The sequence below is a fragment of the Myxine glutinosa genome, chromosome 9 (assembly GCF_964187855.1).
Source record: "Myxine glutinosa chromosome 9, kmMyxGlut1.1, whole genome shotgun sequence".
Classification (NCBI taxonomy): domain Eukaryota; kingdom Metazoa; phylum Chordata; class Myxini; order Myxiniformes; family Myxinidae; genus Myxine; species Myxine glutinosa.
In genome coordinates this window covers 49138436-49159509 of record NC_136269.1, presented here as the reverse complement: position 1 = coordinate 49159509, position 21074 = coordinate 49138436, and the positions used below count along the sequence as shown (strand labels likewise).

Below are 21074 nucleotides of genomic sequence, written 5' to 3'. Positions count from 1 at the left end.
CGACTGCGTTTTATTTCAATTTTGCCTGCAGTCTGGGATGCCCATCTTTTCGGGGCCCATCATGGCTGATGCTGTATGCATCTTTCTCAGGCATGCATGCACCTCGCCAGGAAGAAGTCATTGACCACCGGCTTACTGACAGGGAGTGGGCGGAGGAGTGGAAACATCTTGATAATGTGAGTGGAGCTGTGTGTCTGTGTGTGTTTGTGTGCACATTGTTTATTGTATGCATGCAAATCCAATTTCTATACACAAGATCGAAAGCTGACATGTTGAATTGCTTTAGTTGTAAAAGTTTATTGCCTGACTGCTGGTCGAGAATAATATATGCACACATATATTATTAATCACGGTACGGTAATACACGCCCTTTGCTGCAGCAAGATACTTGATGTAAAGAACCATCGCTGTTTTTAAAGTTGTATATTTGGTGACTGGGTTTTGTTGAATTTTCTTTTCAATTTGCAGCAAGATTTGTATTTTATTATTTATTTATTTTTGAGACTGCAAATCACTGATAAGTGGAGGAGAATGACTGAGGGCAATTGAAATCATTTGATTTAAATTAAATGCACTTGTTCAGTATCGTCAGAGAGGTATGCGAATATAATTTGATAGTTTCTTCCTGAACTATTGAAATCCAGGGAGTCGATGTTACAGTATGCCACAGCCTTCATCAGGTGTAAAGGTAAGCAATATATGAGTGGTTATAAAAAGGAGTATTTTAAAAGCCATATCAGTCAGAGGATCCTCTTAACTGGAATGGTGACTATGAATGCAAGAGTCCCTCAACTTGGAGGTGCCTGCTCCGCACCCGACTTGTTTCGGTGGGTATCCATTGCATAAAAAACCACCGTTTAGAGGCCATTTTTCCCCGCAAAGCGGGAGTTGGCCTTTTTCGGGAACCGTGGTTGTTGTTGTTTTTTGGTCCCCTTTTTGAAGCAATGTTTTACGGCCGGATGCCCTTCCTGACGCCAACCCTTTTTTCTGCCTTTAACGACAAACCAGTGAACTGGTACTCAATTAGCCGACCTCGGAAGGATGACAGGCTGAGTCAACCCCCTGGCGTTAATTCAGCGATCGACCGGGATTCGAACCCAGGATCCTAGGATCCTAAGCCGGCACCCTAGCCGCTAGCCCAACACCAGGGTTGCATAGTTAATCCTAATATCTTGATTGCAGCCCTGAATTGAAAAAATAAATCTCAAAATGAAAAAACGAATTCCAACTTAGATTTCAGTCGGTGAAAGGCACAGAAAAAAGGCACCCATTGCCAAAAGCAGTGTCAGCTGTTATACTGCGAACTATAGCACCAGTCAGCCTGCATATGCTTTAAAAGCCATTATTTAATGAAACCAGCCCCCCCTCTCAACCCATCCACCACACACCACATCCCAGCCATCACATTCACTGAAACGTTCAAAAGAAAGGCTTCTAAAACCTCTCTAAGCTGGCTGATAGGCTGTGGTTAGCAGTGCAGCAGTTGACACTGCTTTTAGTCTGTCTTTCACAGACTGCAACTATGTCTGCGTTTTCATGCTAATTTCTCAGCTGCAGATGCTCTTCCATGAAGTAAATACATTAATTTTCCCCAAAACTGCTCAACACGATTCAATTGAGCTCAACCAATGAACACTTGTCACTAATATTGAGTGTACCATGTATACTGTCATTGTCACAAGGCAAAGTCACATGCTTCAATATTATTGACTGTAGCAGAATTAAGTGCATGAAATCTGCTCACTACTGAATAGTCAGCAAGTTGACATTTATTAGTTCACAGCATTTAGCTTGAAGTTGAAGAGCTATTCTTGATATTTACCTTCTGCTAGATCACCAACAGGTGTCAACTTTAAAGGTGTGAACTCTGTCCCCTTGTCCACGGCAGATGATATATAAGGTTGATAAGACTTATTGATAATAGTTCTCCATTTGATTTGTCAGAGCCAAAGATGTCTGAGGTTGACAGATTTGAGGAAAGTATGGATAGTGTCGGCTCTACTACCAAGTGGGGTACCATATAAGGTATTCGTTGTTGTTGTTATAAAGCCCTGGCCAGTTCTCTCAAACAAGCCCGCTGCATGGTGGCACCTGATCAATCTGCCAGGAGTGACCCAGAGATCCCTCACATCCAGGATGGTGTACCCCCGCCTTCACTACGTCAGGCCACGACTGAGTTAGAGATAGTGGTGGAGACAGAGAGATAAAGAGAGATGGAGGGATGCAGAGAATGATGCAGCGATTGATACAGAGACAAGAGAAGCAGGACTGGTTTATTGGAACTGATTCACACTCTGACCGTGACCGCGCTGCCCTGACGAGTCCAGCTAGCAGGGAAGAATGGGAAAAATTTAGCCCCCAACTTGCATTGGAGGGGTACAACGACTGTGAAGAGGTGTCCCTGATTGTTGTAGATATTTAATTGTTGTGGCATCAGTCAGTATCTATGGAGAGTGTTCAAGGTGGTGTGGAGGGACGGACGGACGAGTTCCCAATCGATGAAGTAGGGTGGAAGGAGTGTATATTCCAAAGCATATTCCCTGAATATTTTGGCCATTGATTATATGTATGACATTGCGATAACGTATGTGGAGATGATGGAGTTGTTTGTGAGGATGTTGTTGGTAGTTCATGGTGTTTGACCAACATTGTTTTTTTTATGGTCAGGATGGAAAACCTCAGTTTGCATTAACAGCAATAACTGAGGAGTAGGATGTTGTGGGATTTGAGTGATCCAGTGGTGAAGAATTCTCTTTGGGAGAAGAAGGCAATTTTTTTGTGAGAGAGCCAGGTTACAAGAGGAGAAAGGAGGCACGTGAAGGGAAGAGGTTTGGCAAATGCTCATGTTTGGAAAGTGGTGGCAGAATGAATTCCTGGAGAACTGTGTGATAGGTTTGTGTCCTGACATTGTCATCTGGTCAGTTCCAACAAGGCAGGTCATCTTGGGGGAGTTATCAGTGCCTTGGGAGGAGAATATGGAGGAGGTGCATGAAGAAGAGTTGAAGGTACAGAGCTGGAGGTAGAGCGTAGGCCGTAGGGAGAAGGGTTTGCAAATTTATCAGCCATTTGAGGTGGGGTGTAGAGGATATCTTAGTGATGCCTTTTGTGTTCCTTGCTTGGCTTGGAGTGTTTTGGAGGATGAGAAGGAAGATGTATGAGAGAGTGACTCAGGGCATGGTGAAAGGCTCACTCTAGATTTGGAAGAAGTTCAGTGAGACAGGTCGAGCAGTGCAAGTTGATGTTTGTCATTTTGTGGCTCCTTTTGCCCCATCAGTAGTGGTGTTTCAGAGTGGAAGATGTATAGAGATGTACATGTGGTGTAGTCAGTGTTGTTGTTTTATTTTAATTTTTTTTGGTACCTCATACGTGAAAATCTGGGTTAAGCCATTTGTTCACTTTATCTGTCTACAAACGTCAGTTTATGATTGAGGAACAACTTTATTTCACTTGAATGTTACATTTTGAACATGAATTGGAACATGAACCTGTAGTTTATCAGTACTTTGGCTCTACACTTGGCGAATTGTATGGAAAAGGGGGATTAGGTTCCTAGGCTTCGAGAATGTATAGAGTAAGATGTTCGGCAACCAAAAATAGAAGCATCACAATTGAAACAAGAAAGAGCAATCAGAGATTGCAAACCCTTGCCAGGATGTATTTTCAGTGGTTTTTAAGGCTTTTGTGTTAAAATAAATATGGCGGCCGAACCACGTGACCAATGACGTCATCATTGTTTTTTCTCCACTAATTTAATCCTCGATTATGCTCAAGAAATTTCATCTTAATCGGATGAAGTTTTGTACTTGTCAAATTATGACGTCATAATAGAGGCACCTATGACATCATCATTAACAGATGTTATTTCACATGGAGAGTTCTTTACAATGAGCCATGTCTCAATTTTTTGAATGCAGCGCTTTCAGAGATATAGAGATGCAAATGTTTTCTGTTTTTCCAAGATGGCGGCCGAACCACGTGACTGATGATGTCGTAATTATTATTTTTCTCCACAAATTTATGCCTACATGACGCTCAAGAAATTTCATCTTGTTAGGATGAAGTTTTGTACTTGTCGAATTATGACATCATAATGGAGGCATCTATGACATCATCATTAACATATTTTTTCCCCATTGAGAGTTCTTTACAATGAGCCGTGTCATTTTTTTCTATTCAGCACTCTCGGAGGTGAAAAGTTTTTCGGTTTTTCCAATGTGGCGGCCGAACCACGCGACCGATGACGTCATAATTATCATAAAAAATATTACACAGGTGGAGTTGCACCTATGGTGAAAATTTCCTGTCAATCGTACTAACGGTTGCAGAGGAAATCATATTTATTCTGTGCCGACAGACAGACAAACAGACAGACAGACAAACGGACCCTCCCTTCTGTAATGTGTCTAAGGCCCTTATAATTCCTCCCCTATTAATCTCTTAAATTGTTTCCCTTTGTAATCTGTCAGTGTTCCTTTTATAAATTGTTCTGCAGCTTTATAAACAAGCGAATAAATAAAACAAGAAGACGTCATGCGTAGCACGATACTTGCAAAATCCCTCCCCCCCCCCCCCCCCCCGCACCTCCCCCAAAAAGTTTTCCATTGATACAGCAAATTGTCTATTTCATGAAGATTAAAATTTACAATCTTGATCAAAGCTCAGGTCAACAGGATGAAAAGTGACGATTTTTCAGATGAAAAATGATGATTTTAGAAGTTTGATCTTGAGTTGACCTTTGACCTTTTGACCTCATAAATAGTTGGTTCCCCAATTCAGTGAGGCAATGCACAAATGCTGTTTTATTTTCAAGTCAATCGGATGAAAATTGATGGGTTTACAGATGAAAATTGATGATTTTGGAAGTTTGACCTTCAGTTGACCTTTGACGTTTTGACCTCAACAATAGTATGTTTCCCAATTTAGTGACTCGATATGCAAATGCTGTTCAATTTTCAAGTCAATCGGTTGAGAATTGACGGCTTTTTGGATGGAAATTGATGACTTTTAAAATTTGACCTTGAGTTGACCTTTGACCTTTTGACCTCAAAAATAGTTCATTTCCCAATTTATTGACTCAATATACAAATATTATTCAATGTTCAAGTCAATCGGATTTAAAATGGTGATTTTAGAAATTTGACCTCCAGATGACCTTTGACCTTTGACCTCAAAATCAATAGGCTTCTTAATTGGGCCGACCTAGACAGCTTGGTGAAGTTTCGTGACGATCGGTTTAGAATTGTGACCTGTAGGCCAGTGACAAACAGACAGACAGACAGAACCACAAACGCAACCGACCAATATACTTGTACAATCTTCAATTTTGCAAGTAATAAATTAATCACTTTTGTCCATGTTTTTCACTGTGGCCCCATTATTAATGGTCCACTTTATTAATGTAATTTTTTTTATTAATAAATAAAATATTTTTTAAATAATAAAATATTAATTTGATTAATATTTTAATGTACTAAAATATTATTAATTTAATAATATAATATTAAATTAATTTAATTTAATATTATTATTTTAATAATATAATATTAATTTAATAATATTAATTAAATTTAATATATAATACTAAAATATTAATAATAAAATAAAATATTTTTATTAAAAATTACATTATTAATGTAATTATTTTGCCCTGTGGCACACTGTGCCCTCATATTGCACTGTATGCGAGAAACAACAAAAGGCTTAGTAGTGTGAGGTAACCATCACAACTTGGCTCAAAAACCGTGATTGGTCAAAATTGAGCTCCATGATGAGCCATGATGAGCCATCTAAAACAGGTCTCACAGTTCACTCCCAAGCCTACAAGGACCACCTACAACACTACAAAGATGCCCTCTCCCGCGCCCGCTCCGCCTACTACTCTCAAATTATTCACTCTGGCTCCGGAAACCCAAAAGCACTCTTCTCGACAATAAACAAACTCCTCCGCCCCCTGAACACCACCACCCAGTCATTCACAGTAGACAACTGCATCTCCTTCCTCTCTTTCTTCCAACGCAAAATTGACAACATCTACAACAGCTTGACCACCGCCGCACCCGCTCCCCCTCCAACCACCTACCCCCCCTTGTCCTGCCATCCCCTGTCTCGGTTCTCCCCAATCTCCCCTACTGACCTCTCTGAACTCCTCATTGGAATGAAAACTGCCACCTGCACTCTTGACCCCATCCCCTCCAGCTTTGTCAAGGACTCCCTCCCTGCTCTCTCTCCACTTATCATTGCAACAATAAACTCCTCCCTGTCTACAGGCATCGTCCCACCTTCCCTCAAAATTGCTGCTGTTACCCCCATTCTAAAAAAACCTGGACTAAACCCTGACACCCTAAACAACTTCAGACCCATCTCCAACCTACCCTTTCTGTCAAAAGTTTTGGAACGCGCTGTAGCCACTCAACTCAAACATCACCTCTCTGCCAATAACCTGTATGAAACATTCCAATCCGGATTCCGCTCCAACCACAGCACTGAAACTGCTCTCCTCAAAATCACCAACGACCTTCTCCTCTCTTCTGACGCTGGCAACCTCAACATTCTCGTCCTCCTCGACCTCAGCGCTGCCTTTGACACCATCGATCACACCATCCTCCTCACCCGACTTGAATCCACCTTTAACGTTACCGGCACTGCCCTCTCTTGGATTAAATCATACCTCTCTGACAGACGCCAGTTCATCTACATCAATAACTGCAAATCCCCCACTGCTCCCCTCCCCCAAGGTGTCCCCCATGGTTCAGTTCTTGGCCCCCTCCTCTTCATCCTTTACCTGTCCCCCCTCGGTCACTTGATCCGCCGTCATGGTCTCCAATTCCACTGCTTCGCCGATGACATCCAGCTTTTCATCTCCACCAAGTCCATCTCCACCGCCACCCACTCTATCCTGACAAACTGCATCACTGAAATAAAATCCTGGCTTCAAATCAACTTCCTCAAGCTTAACTGTGATAAATCTGAAATAATCATCATTGGCCCAAAAACGCTCACAAAATCCACCCATAACTTTGCCCTCAACATCGACGGTATCCCAGTATCCACCTCCCCTCACATCCGGAATCTTGGCGTCATCTTTGACCAAACCCTCTCCTTTGACAAATACACTAAACAGATCACAAAGTCAGCCTTCTTTCACCTGAAAAACATTGCCCGTCTCCGCTCATCCCTCTCCTTCACGGCTGCAGAAACCCTCATCCACGCCTTCATCACCTCCCGTCTGGACTACTGCAATAGCCTCCTCTATGGTTCACCCTCAAAAATCACCAATAAACTCCAATACATTCAGAACTCCGCTGCCCGTCTACTCACCCATTCCCGGACCCGTGACCACATCACCCCCGTCCTTTACAAGCTTCACTGGCTCCCCATCCCCCAGAGAATCCAGTACAAAATCCTCCCCTTGACATACAAAGCCCTCCATAACCTGGCCCCATCCTACCTGGCTGACCTCCTCTCCAGACACACTCCCACCCGCAACCTCCGCTCTGCTGGTACCAACCTCCTGACCCCCTCCATCCGGACCAAATTCAGATCCTGGGGGGACAGGGCCTTCTCCATCGCTGCTTCCACCCTCTGGAACTCACTACCTCACACCATCAGAGACTCCTCCTCACTCACCACATTCAAAACATCACTAAAGACCCACCTGTTCAACACTGCATTCAACATTCAACCCACAGCATTTAACCCCTGACTATCTCTTCTCCTTCTCCCTCCTTTTGCTTTAAATATTTCCCTATTGATTCTTGTCTTTTTGCAATTGTGGTTTTCATGTATTGTTATGCATTGTGTTTTCCATTCTGTCAAAGTGCCTTTGGGCTACTTGAAAAGCGCTATACAAAATAAATGAATTATTATTATTATTATGATAACTCAATAGGTACACAGAGATTGCCCACAATTGGTCAAAACTGTGATATTCAAACCCGCGATATTTAGGGGTTTACTATACACCATCCTACTGACAAGCAGACAGCAGATAGATAGATATATATATATATAAATAAATAAATAAATGTCACTGTCTGCCAATATAAAATTTATTAGCTGCTGCTCGAAGAAATAGAACATGATTTTCAATCTTGGGAAATCTCACACCTTGTCACTGTAAGAGGATCGTGAAACGAACCCACCTATCTATTTTTCACACTTGATCAGCCACTGGACCTATTAGTTTTACAAACTTCATGACCTTAATATCATCCAAGACCTCTTTGGGATTGACCATGTATCCAAGTCTGCCATCAAAGCCAGCCTAGACCTGGGCATCCTCTGTCGTTTGAAGTTGATTGTTGAACAATCTGAACGACTCACTTGCTTCTCAGGGTTTTTATTCTGAAATCTAATGTCATACAGCTCTCCCATGTGGGCTGGAGTCTCTGAATCACATCTATCTCCTCAATTCTGTGGAATCTAAAGCTCTAACCATTATTCAAATCTCTTACAATGAGGCGAAAGCACAAGGCATTTTGCTATCACATATCAGACAAGTCGGTGATCTGGTTTTTTTTTTTTAAACACCTCTTCTTTGATACTATTCCCTTGGATCCTTCCCGGATACTTGATGATGTACATGTTCTTCCATTAACCCCTTCACCTCCACTCGCTTTTCCCCCTCTTTTACTTCCATTGTGGGTCGGCCTTCTGGAGGTGCTTTAATCACACTCTTTACTCCGGCTTTTCAAATTGGTGAAGCACCACCATCTTGTTTGCACGTGTATATTATTGGAGTCCCCTCCCTACCCATCCTCTACCCGTGATCTTTTATACCCCCATTAATCCGCCTTTACTCAACCCTCATATCGGTTGCTTTTTTACTTCCTTTCCTTTTTTCCTCTTCATTCATTCCTTTGCTTGTTTTGACCATATGTGGCCTATGGCCAAACTGTCAGTGCATTGTCTTTATACCCTCTGTTGCCTTGCTCTTCCATGAAGATGTTGAATAAAATATTGTGCATGTGCATGTGTGAATGTGCATGTGTATTGTTTGGGTTTTTTTGCAAAGACTTTCTCCAACAATTTTGGCTGTAGTTTTGACTTACTGTTTTGGCATCCATTCATTTCAAGAGAAAAAAAGCACATTTAGACTTTAACCAACAAGCTTTAGCTTTGAAAGCCGACAGAAAAAAATGCAAGTCATTTGGTGATATTGAATAAAAACTGTAAAAATCCAAATATTTAACTAGAACCGGTTTTAAAAATGGTATGCATTTCTTTTTAATGCTGTTTTCTCTCATATTTGTGATCATAAAGCAACTTCACTGTTAAAAATGTTTTTGGTGGGTGAGGGCAATTGGAATTGGAGTTGGAGTTGGTGGTGGTGTTACTTTGTACCTTTTCCGAGGCTTTGTATAAGGATATGGATTTCTTGTTTTGATCACAATTTGAGTGGCATTGCCTTTGTTGGCACCAGCTCCTCAACTGCATCTTGGAAATGGTGGAAAAAACACGACGGGCAATTGCTGTTCTCCGTCGCTGCCAAGAGGCCGATCGCCAAGAGATAAACCGCTGGATCCGACGCTACGGTGACGCTGAAGAAATCAAGAAGGGCTGTGTTGCAAGCTCCAGCTCGGGCTTAGTCAAACCTCATGGGGTGGGACAGGCGTCTGCTGCTCTCCTGGGTGAGTCGGTATATTACTGTAATCTTTTTATTGTTATTTCTTCTTGTAAGGTGCAATGAAAACTGCAGAGGTTTAACATGCTGTAAGATGACATTGAGGCCATGCTTAAACATTTTTTTTTTTCCCCATGACGACCAAAAGTGTGTATATTCAATCCCTCTCTTATGATTCTATCTTACAAGGTACAAATGTTTACCACATTACTGGAAATGAGGTTGCATGATATTGCTTATTTAGACCTAATGTACAACGCTTCTAACGTGATTGATACTCATATTCAGTGATTAGTTATTCTTTTCTCACGAGCGCAGACCACTTTTGGAAGGGTTTATTAAATTTTGCTATTTAAATAACAGCTGGAAGGTTTTGTATTTGATGGGATGATGACATTCCATGCCAATGGCAGTTTACTCCTCAAATTGAGGTTATTCCATGCAGTAGACAGTATTTGGTTCAATGATGCATTGTGGATAGTGTATCTGCTTTGGTTGAATTGCTTTTGCTGTCATTTTTTCTGGAGAAGCCTCTGAGGGTTTTCTGCATTTTTATTTCCACAACAGATGCCCACCGAGACTTTACGGCAAGGCCTGGTGTTGGATACATGCCAGAAGAGATATGGAGGAAAGCTGGTGTGTGTTTTCACCTATTTTTTGTTTGTTTGTTTATTAGACGCTTTTAAAGCATCACAGCCTTTCATTTAACTTTTGAAACAAATATATCACTTTAAAACGATTTATATATATATATGGTTAAGAATTTTTTTGATTTCTAGGTGCTCTGTGGTGCATTTTGAGGGGTGTTTTTACTTTAATTGCCTATTTTTTTGGATGAAAATTGGTAACTTATTACCCAGAAAATGGGCCAATAATTACACAAATAATTGAAATATAATTTGTTTGAAATATAATTATACAAATATAACTTGTTTTGAAATATATATATTTATATTTAAATATATATTTATTATATATTTAAAGTTGATATTTCATTGAATTTATTACAATTTATTATTATAATTTATTACGAGTCCCATTCCCCCAGATTTTGGTCCCCATACCCCCAAGGGGTATGGGTACCCCATGTTAAGAACCCCAGATCTAGAGGGAATTTCAAAAACAGATCACACATACACTGGAGCAGTGGCGTATCGAGGAAAAATGACGCTCGGGGCGAGATGTCAAATTGCCACCCCTCGTAACTTCCCATAAGTCTGAATGGTGTGTGTGTGTGTGTGTGTGTGTGTGTGTGTGTGTGTGTGTGTGTGTGTGTGTGTGTGTGTGTGTGTGTGTGTGTGTGTGTGTGTGTGTGTGTGTGTGTGTGTGTGTGTGTGTGTGTGTCCCTGTGTGTCCCTGTGTGTGTGTGTGTCCCTGTGTGTGTGTGTGTGTCCCTGTGTGTGTGTGTGTCCCTGTGTGTGTGTGTGTCCCTGTGCGTGTGTGTGTGTCCCTGTGCGTGTGTGTGTGTCCCTGTGCGTGTGTGTGTGTGTCCGTGTCCCTGTGCGTGTGTGTCCCTCTGCGTGTGTGTGTGTGTGTGTGTGTGTGTGTGTGTTTCTGTGTGTGTGTGTGTGTGTGTGTGTGTGTGTGTGTGTGTGTGTGTGTGTGTGTGTGTGTGTGTGTGTGTGTGTGTTTGCATATTAGGTCAATTAAATTGTTGTTGGAGCATGTATGTGAATGATGGTGGTGTTCACTGGATGTCCTTTCAACCTCAATGATACCTTTCATTGACTGGATTATATCCCAGTTCTGACCCCACCATCTTCTTCTTCCAAATTCTTCCACTGTAGTTCTTTTACATGTTTCTTGACCAGAAAATATCACTTTGTAATCGTCAGATTGAAACTGCCCCCAAACCAGTCCATCTAAGTTCACTTATCCACAAAATTTCACTTCCTGTTCTCTCCATCTCTCTCTTTACACCATCTAACTTTCCCTGATTCATTGACCCTATTATATTGTATATTCCAATTTTGTGAATGTTTGAGAATCTCAGAGTTCGACTTTCAGGTCGCGCGACCTCAGCGACTGGATTTCCTTGCGGTATTGCAGTTCTGGTGACCTCAGTGACTGATTACCTTGCGAATTTGAGCCAGTCCCATCATGATGCCCAGTTCTACTCATCAAAGCACTTTGCTCTTCCCCAGTAGCCATTTGGGTGCTCATCATCTGGTGCCATATATTTATCTCTTAGATGTCCGATCAAGATTGGTTGCTTGGCATGTGCGGCCCAAAGCAATACTGCCTATACATCCTATTTTAAGCAATAATAGCAGGGAAAATCATAAAATCTCAGTTACAAGGTACCCCTCAGCAATCGGTACCTTTTTATAAAGCTTAGACGAAGGGACACTCACAAATATCTGCCCTATAGACTAAACGTGTGGGTAAAAGCATCTCTTGGCTTCAAGACTTTCAATTATTACCTGGACATAAGTTATGTCAAACATCTGTGCCATGACTTGGTTTGCAACAACTACAAGGCATAATTCTTGCTTTGTGTGGTGATCACTGATTGAGAAAAAACAATTTGGCTGAACAGAACTCTTTTGTGTTTGCTTACTGTCGTGTCGATGGCGATGCACTGTTTTTGTTTGGTGGCCACGAGGTGAACATAATGGTAAAATCTAAAGGTATTAAAAATTGTGAACGTGAAAAGTGTTTGATGCAAATATTTTTAGCTGGTCTATTGTATGGAGAGGATTGTATGGAAGATGTATGATGCTGGGAAGGCATATTGCCTGGTTTGTGAGACAAAGTTGAAGTGTATCATGTGCACGTGCACAAGCTGAATTTTGCTTAACCACTGACTTTAGTTCCAGATTACATTGGCCGACTGGTTTCTCTTTAGCCGGTATGGATGAGTTTTAGTAAAAAGATCTAACACACCAGTAATGTGTATTCTATTCTAGTAATGTGTATTCTATTCACCAGTAATGTGACTACTAACCCTAACCCTTACCCTACCATAACAACCCTAACAACTAACCCTAACTAACCCTACCCTGACCCTAGTTGTTAGGGTTAGTTGTTAGGTGCCCTTGTTAGGTGTTAGAATACGTAGTACACCTAAGGTGCCCTTGTTTTCTCTCATCACTTGATCTTCACTGAACATTGATGACTTACATGGGCCACTTTCCTGAGGCACCTTAGGCACTTGCTTGCGCATTGCATATTCAAGTTGTGTTTCTAGGACTGTGCCAATTTGGGGAATGCTTAATGGCATTTTCACCTGGAAAACCTATCTCAATATTGGAAATTCTGTCGGTTTTTGAAGACGTAAATATTAAGAGATTTTGACCCGCTTCCAATCATTTTTCTTTAAAATTAATGTGGTTTACTAAATCTACACGGTGATCTACTGTTCGGTGAGATCTCCATTGGGAAGTGGTGCGGAATGGCGACATCTGGAAAAAAAAAATCCTAAATTGAAATATCTTTATAAAATATTTCCCCCGTATTTTTCGAACGCCATGAAGCTCTTAAACAAATTTATGGTTTAAATATACATCTGTGAAGATGACTTTACAACATTAGATAAGTAAATTGATATATGTGGGAAAATTACACATCCAGACCAGGAATGGAACCCAGATCCTTTGGTGAACTGCACCAGTGTTCGGCCATCTGAGCTATCTTGGCGACCCTGACAGCATACAATTTTCCCACAAATATAATTGCCACTCTCTTTCCGTTACTGCTTCCGGGGCACTCCCTGCAAACCATAGAATACACCAACGGCCTGAACACGAGAGGGTCTTCCTCCAATGGGGGGACAAAATCAATGTCCGCCATTACAAACACCACTGAGGGCGTAGTGAAACAATTACATTAATGAACCGGATTATAAACATATATCAATTTAATTATTTATAATCCTGTTCATTAATCCATGAAATAGGATTCGAAAAAGCTATAAACATAACGTTGCGCAAGATTTAGAAAATGTTGGAGTTATCCTCACCTGTATGTGAGCGGCATGAAAAATGAAACTTGCGCTTCAATTCAAAGCCAAATATTTGAGACGGCATCATGATTTCATTTCAAATACAGAATTCCAATTGGTACAGCCTCATAATTACAAATTGTTATATTATGCGTCCCGCGTCATGCATCGTTCATCGTTTGTTTGAATTGCCTTGAATGACTGTGTAATATTTGTCACTGTAATTTTTTAAATGACCAAAATTAACAACCATCTCACAAACCTCTGACAAATGAATGAGAAGAAGCAAATCCCTCTGTGCCCTTTGTGCAGCACGCAATTCTCACATCGACATGGTTTTTCGTTGTGTTCGCAAAAGTTTATTGGAATTGTCCTCTTGCTAAAGCAAGTGTTAATATGGTCAATTCTCACTTTGTCGAATTTGTCCATACGTTGTAGCTGCTGGAGCTGCTGGGACCTCATGGCCACTATTGACTTTAAAAACATTAAATCAAACACAATAAAATAAATATATATTTGTTTATCTGTAAAAATCGCATCTATAGACTCGATAAATATGGATATCGAGCCATAGTGGAGGATGATGATGAACATACACTTCATTGGGGCATTCCCATGATACTGCCACATCCAAGTTTATTTCTTGTTCATTGATGCAGATTCATTAATTAGTTTCCTGTACTTTCAGCACACTCTCCTCTATTGTATACTGAAATTGCATGCAATCACCAAATCAAAATTGGCATAACTAGCAACGGTACCCGCCCTACGGGTGGGGCTTCAATTGGGAGGCCCAAATGAAAAGGCAAAATATCAGAAATTGAAGGCTTTTTTAATTTTAAACGATTTATATAAACATCCGTTAAATCATATCACACGCAAATCATCAAAATCTAAACAGTATTTGTAGAATTTCAATAAAAGCCACATCACTGTTCATATCGGTAAATATTGTTCCATCATGTTTGGAAAAACTGGAAAATTGGAAAAATTGTAAATTGGGAAAAAATTGGAAAAACAATATGGCCTATTTTACTCCAGGGGATCCCAGGATTACCCACCCAAAATTATGTTGCGATTGGTTCAGCCGTTTTTGCGATACCTGGGAACAGACGGACAGTCAGACAGACAGACGGACATTTGGTGAATTATAGTAAGATAACTTATGCTTTACCTGCTGAGCTGGGTGAGTTGGGTCGAGGCGGCAATAAATTATTGCCAATCCATGTTTTCACCATTTCGTTCTCAGGAACATATGTGTTGCAATTAATGAGTTTGCGGTAACAGATTTCATCAGTCCATGTGACTCTATACAACATGTTCCCAGTGGAATCTATTGACAATGTGTGTACAAGTGTGCATGGAAGAGCACTGTGTTACTCAAATGGGATAATACATTTATGCTCTTGCGTGCTTGTGTAGCACATCCCCTGTTTGGCCTGTGGAGTGAGGCTGATTAGTACTATACTACTGCTCTTCCTCATTGAAAATACCCCTTCACCACCTCCCATCACCAGCTAGCTATCTCCATCCACCTCTCTGACATCCCTCTTCAAACAGTCTTCCATTCTTAACTGCGGTCTACTCCTCCTCCAGCCTTCCTCTTTGCACTTTTCTCCCTATGCTGACTGCTAGGTATTTGGCCATTAGACTGAAAACACACCCATTGAACATGAAAGGATTCCAACAGTTTCCCAAACCCAAAACCCCCTGTATCACTCATCCAACCACAGGTTGAGATTTGTTGCTTTGCTGATGAAGTCTACACCACCATAAATTCTCAGCCAAATCCAGGGGAAAAAAATCGCATTACAATCCCTTTCCATCAATCGACCACCCAACAAACTGTCCCTATCCTTCAAGAGTAAAGTCTTCCTACATCATTAGCTCCCACAAGCACATGCACCACAACCAATGTCCCTTCACCATGACGTGACAAAACGTCATCCAATATTCCATCACTACCCCTCACCCTCGCCCCTCTGAAACAACGCAATATTCTATTGTTTTCAATCCCTGCCACATAATGAAGAATCTACATACCCAATGGCCTCATCCGTGATCTCCATGACCGCCTCCCCCTCATCTTCAATCAGCACCTACCATCTAGCACACCTGCTGCACCCACATCACCGCCCACACAATCTGCACCACAATCCTCGTGCGCACCTGCAGCATCCCCAATATTGACTGCACCATTCATTTCCAAAGACGATGAGGTACTGCATCTGATCTCGACTCCATCTGAACTCGAACACTTAAAATGAAATGCTAGCGAGATATTATTTGTTACTGGCTGGGCTTCCCTGGGGTGGTGGGGGGAAGGAGGGAGAAGAGGATACCCGAGGTGGGGGTGAGGTGGGCTGCCCCAGGTGGGTGACCTTTTCCCGGCGGTGATTTTGTGACATGTTGGACGTTGAAAATCTATGAGTTGTTAGCCTCATGATGGTTACCTTTTGCCTTGGGTCGTCAGTAGCACTGCCTTACCCCCAACCCCCGCGCCCCTGCCTTTCATCCAAATATACACTTTATAGCTGACTGTGGCCTCAAAATGGACATCAAGGCCAATATGTGGTAGCTTAAAACCTTTGCCAGATTCTGAAATACCTACAACCAAAATGTGGGACCTCTAGGTGCTACGGTTTGGCCGTGAAAGCATAACGTGCAAATATACAAACAAACACGCGAACATTTTAAAATATTTATAACATACTAGCTGAAAGCACCCGGCATTGCCCGGGTTATTTTTGAATGAATTTACTACTATAATTCAGCTTTTACCCACGGCCGTAGAAGAATGACTACTATAATTCAGCTCAGCTTTTAATTGCGAAATGGGCCCAGCCCGGCCGATGCGGCCTCTACCAGCCTCGCCACCTAGCCTATAACCTTCCCGGGGCCCGTCCCGACATTTTTGGTTCTTTTTAAATGAATTTACTACTATAATTCAGCTTTTACTCGCGGCCGTAGAAGAATGACTACTATAATTCAGCTCAGCTTTTAATTGTGAAATGGGCCCAGCTCGGCCGACGCGGCCTCGTCACCTAGCCTCTAACCTTCCCGGGGCCCGTCCCGACATTTTTGGTTCTTTTTGAATGATTTTACTACTATAATTCAGCTTTTACTACTATAATTCAGCTTTTACTCGCAGCCGTAGAAGATTGACTACTATAATTCAGCTCAGCTTTTAATTGTGAAATGGGCCCAGCTCGGCCGAGGTGGGCCTCGACTGGCCTCACCACCAAGCCTATAACCTTCCCGGGGCCTGTCCCGACATTTTTGGTTCTTTTTGAATGAATTTACTACCATAATTCAGCTTTACTCGCGGCCGTAGAAGATTGACTACAATAATTCAGCTCAGCTTTTAATTGCGAAATGGGCCCTGCCCGACCGAAGTGGCCTGAACCGGCCTCGCCACCTCGCCTAAAACCTTCCCGGGGCCCATCCCGACATTTTTTGTATTGGAGGGTTCCTCCTATCTTTCACCGTTCAGGAAATTAGCTTGCACAGACAAACAAACAAAAACTTTCTTTTATAATATAGAGAGATAATATTGCTTTCGTATGAAATGATGGTTTTATTGAGTTTAATTTAGGATGTCACAAAAATTGTACAAATATTCTGCCCAAGCTCGGCCTGGAGGTATTATAGCTCATGTTTAGGAAACTAGAAGTGTTTGGCTATTTTTTTCCCTGTACTCCTGTTCTTTAATGCTTTTTTAACACTTTGAGTACGGGATTTTTTTTTGATAAAAATACCCCCGGTACGGAATTAATTTGGCATTACAGGAATGCAACCACGTACTGACGATCTATTTATAGGTAAAGTCAATAACGTGTAGTAACGCCATCCGTACACAAAACTTTTTCGTGGGTTGCGGCACTGGACGTCATCCGTACTCAAAGGGTTAATTTGTTTTTTTTTCTAAGCAGCACATGATCACGGTGATTTAGTCAGTTGCCTAAGAAATCTGTCTCCCACTTATATACCGCAGGTTCGTGCAAAATCAAAACTTAGTAATTGAGGAAGAATTTCATGCAACTGTCTCAAGTGTCCTTTAAAACCAAATTTTTAAACATTTTTACATCTGAGCGATCAAACATTTCATAAATTACGGTCACTCACGCCGTTAAAAGAAACCTGTTGCATCAAAGTAAGCTTGATGTGAGGCAGAATAGTTTTGTCTGAAATTGCAAGAAACCATGCCAACATACAACACTTTTGTCCAACCTTTTAAAATATCCTCCTGCTCTTGTACTGAATGCACTCGGCCTCAGTTGCCACTGAAGAATGTCAAATGGACGTGTCTTATGCTTTGCAGTGTTTGCCATTTGTGTTTGCCATTTTACTAGTGTTTGCTAGTGTTTTACTAGTGTTTGCAAACTAGTGTTTGCCATTTTTGGCCATTTTTGAATAACTGTCGTTGTGCTCGGTTTATAATTTCTTGGTGATCCAATTTTTTTTGCTTAGTTGAGATAATCAGTCACAACCATTTTCGAACATATTTGTCATTATGCTGATCTTTGTCTGCGAGCTGACTTTAATAGTGTGCAATTCAATTTTTCTGATCCTTTTGCATTGTCCTGAAACTTGATTCTGATCGATTTCACGATATTATCTGAGATTTATTTTGCGTATTGATCTTCAAATACTTTTGTGTTGTTTAGTATTGTTTCCTGCTGTTGAATAAATATGGCATATTTTACATTATGGCAAAAACTAACAACTAACAGACAAAGATTTTGGCAAAAGCTACATGCATCTCTTTGATAAAGTCAATTTATATAACATGTATGCAAAATGCGAGAATTAACCCATGTACGACTCTTGAGTGGAGCCAATACAAGCTTCTTCCCTCTCCAACATATCTCATTCCTCTCAATTCCTTCTCCCATACTCTTACCTTTACATTTCTTCCCTATCTTTATTTTGGATTTTTTATGCTTCCATTGACTAAATCACCAGAGGCATTATGTTTTCAGGTTGTGCATGTGGCTGTCAATCCATCCATCCTTCTGTGATATGTTTTCATTTGCAACATAACTTAAGAATGGCTGAAGGGATCTAAATCAAACTTGCAATTACAATGATGTGTAATGATGTAAATAAAAACTGATTAAATTATGGGGTCAAGAGGTCTAAGGTTCTGTTAAGTCCTGTTAAGTAAAAATTATCTTACCGTGCTAACTTGTGAACCAGTGATGAGATTTTGTCCAAATTTGGCACAAGTATATTCTGTATTATGATGCAAAGATGAACTGCTTAGATTTCGCCATCAAGAGGTCAAAGTTCAGAGGTCATGCCATGTAAAAATGTTGATACTTGAGAACAGCTAAAGGAATTTAAAAAAAACTTGGTACAAGTATGTATAATGATGTGAAGATGAAATGATAAGATTTCTGGCTTAAGAGGTCAAAGGTCAGAAAAATGATGTTAAAATCCTGTTACCATGATGACTGTTTTTTTGTTTTTTTTGTATACAGAATCGAGGCTCGTGTAAGAGCTAACACATTGAACATGAAAACATGCACAGACACATAAAGCATGCAATGAAGGGAGCAGGAGACAAGAGCGGGAGAGAGAGAGAGAAGCACATAAGCAGAACAACAGAAGAGAACAGGGACGTCGGTAGATCTGTGGAAGGGGGAGGGCTGGGGGAGGAGGGAGGGCTACACTTCAAATAAAGCAAATGAACACTTCTAGGAATAACCGTGATGGGATTTTGACCAAACTTGATATGATATCCACTCCCGCATCATCAGGTGCACATGGCTGCCAAAGCAGTTTCTTGACTATTGGGCACAATCCTTGTTGGGGCGTCACTCCTACGCAGGACACTCAAATTGCTCATTCATCCCAGTAAGCTGGTACTCATTTCGCCAACCTCGGAAGGATGACAGGCTGAGTCAAACCCAAAAAGTGTTAATTCAATGAGTGACTGGGATTGGAACTTGGGACCCTATAATCCCAATCTAGCACCCTAACCGTTAAGCCAACACTATGTTTATCCAAACTTGATATGCAAGTATATATTATGATGCAAAGATGAACTGATTAGATTTTAGCATCAAGAGGTCAAAGGTCAAATGTCATATCTGGAAAAAATGTTATCGAGGTAGTATTTGAAGTAAACAGCAAGTACATGTACCACGATACATATGTGTAGATTAGATATTGAGGTCAAATGGTCATGAGGATTTTGGTTAGAGTTAGAGTAAGCAAAGACCTAATGTGGGTGGAGGCATATCGGTCGACGTCGCAACGTCAAATTATGTCTAGTTTCTGTTTTATTTTCACAAAATCTTGATGAATAATTAGCACGTAGTTTGATTCTTAGTTATTCCAAATTGTTAAACATCCCTACTTTGAGTATTATGATTGTTCATTGTTGGGTAAGGCAAATTAAGTTTTTATGGAAATATGGAAAGAGGTGGAGGAGGAGGGAACAACCCTTCTTGCTTGTTGCTCTAATGGTTTCCCCACAGAGATTTATAAAGTCCTTTCGTGCTCCTGTCCCCATCCCTGCACCACCGTGGCCCACAGAGGAGGCAGTGAACGAGGTGAAACGGCAGGCGATGACAGAGCTCCAAAAGGCAGTGGCGGAGGCTGAACGGCAGGCCAGAAGCACGATTGCAAATGAGCGGACACACATGGAACGTGCCCTATCAGAGGCCAAGAGACAAGCTACAGAAGAAGCCCTCTCCCTTGTTGGACGCCAAGAAGACTCCAGTGAGGTATACTAGGATGGGGGAAGGGAGGTACGAATTATTTTAAATATGGAATTATCATTGCACCATGTCATTGGTACTTGTCTGGAGTACGAATCCTCCTCTATAAACAGGTTTTTCAGTTTAAATTATACTCACAAAAAGTTTTGCATACCATGGAATGCACTTCTGAGGGGAAAAACAACAAAAGGATGCTTTTGCGAACGAGCACTAAAACGCAGTTAATCTCACGAACAGACCATCAACGAGCAAGGTGAAGAGGTTACGCATCAAGTTCGGCAACATTAGTACCAGGACCCAGAATGACCTAAAATGCCTGCATGTTTTATCAAAACCGATCGACTATTTGACCCTTTTAGTGTTATTGGTGATCATTTTGTTGCACAATAGTGGTCAATTTGGTGTTCACGGCCATTAAACTGTCACTTTTAAAAGTAATTGCAATTCGTGAATTGCCAGCTGCAGGTTCGTACACTGATTGCGGTGCTAATGGTATGCTTTTATCCATATCCCCAGTTCAAATAGTGCATTTCACAAATGATTACATGTCCTTGTTTTCAGAAGCATTTGTGTAGAAAGTTTGAAAAAATGAATTAACTTTTCAGAGTGCTCATTAATGCACTTGAGTGATGAGCTTTTCACCGAGTGTTGCAAATCATTTTTTGGTGCAATTGTCCATTCAATTTTTCTTGTTTTATTTTTGCAGTTTTATTCCATATATGACAAAAACATAAAATGAGATTTTTGTTGCCTTCAATTTAATTCTGAGTTCACGAAGCCC

At 41.1% G+C, this 21074-nt stretch overlaps 1 protein-coding gene across 5 annotated transcripts in view; it reads left to right on the top strand.

Annotated features, from left to right (window-relative positions):
- LOC137435412 (protein CBFA2T1) overlaps positions 1-21074 on the top strand; it is a 192076-nt gene that overhangs the window by 141834 nt on the left and 29168 nt on the right. For all 5 annotated transcript variants that reach the window (XM_068129183.2, XM_068129180.2, XM_068129182.2 and 2 more), the window contains 4 exons: positions 91-176; positions 9422-9629; positions 10190-10258; positions 20109-20299. In XM_068129183.2, coding sequence (XP_067985284.2) covers positions 91-176; positions 9422-9629; positions 10190-10258; positions 20109-20299 — 554 coding nt within the window. The remainder of the gene's footprint in view (positions 1-90; positions 177-9421; positions 9630-10189; positions 10259-20108; positions 20300-21074) is intronic.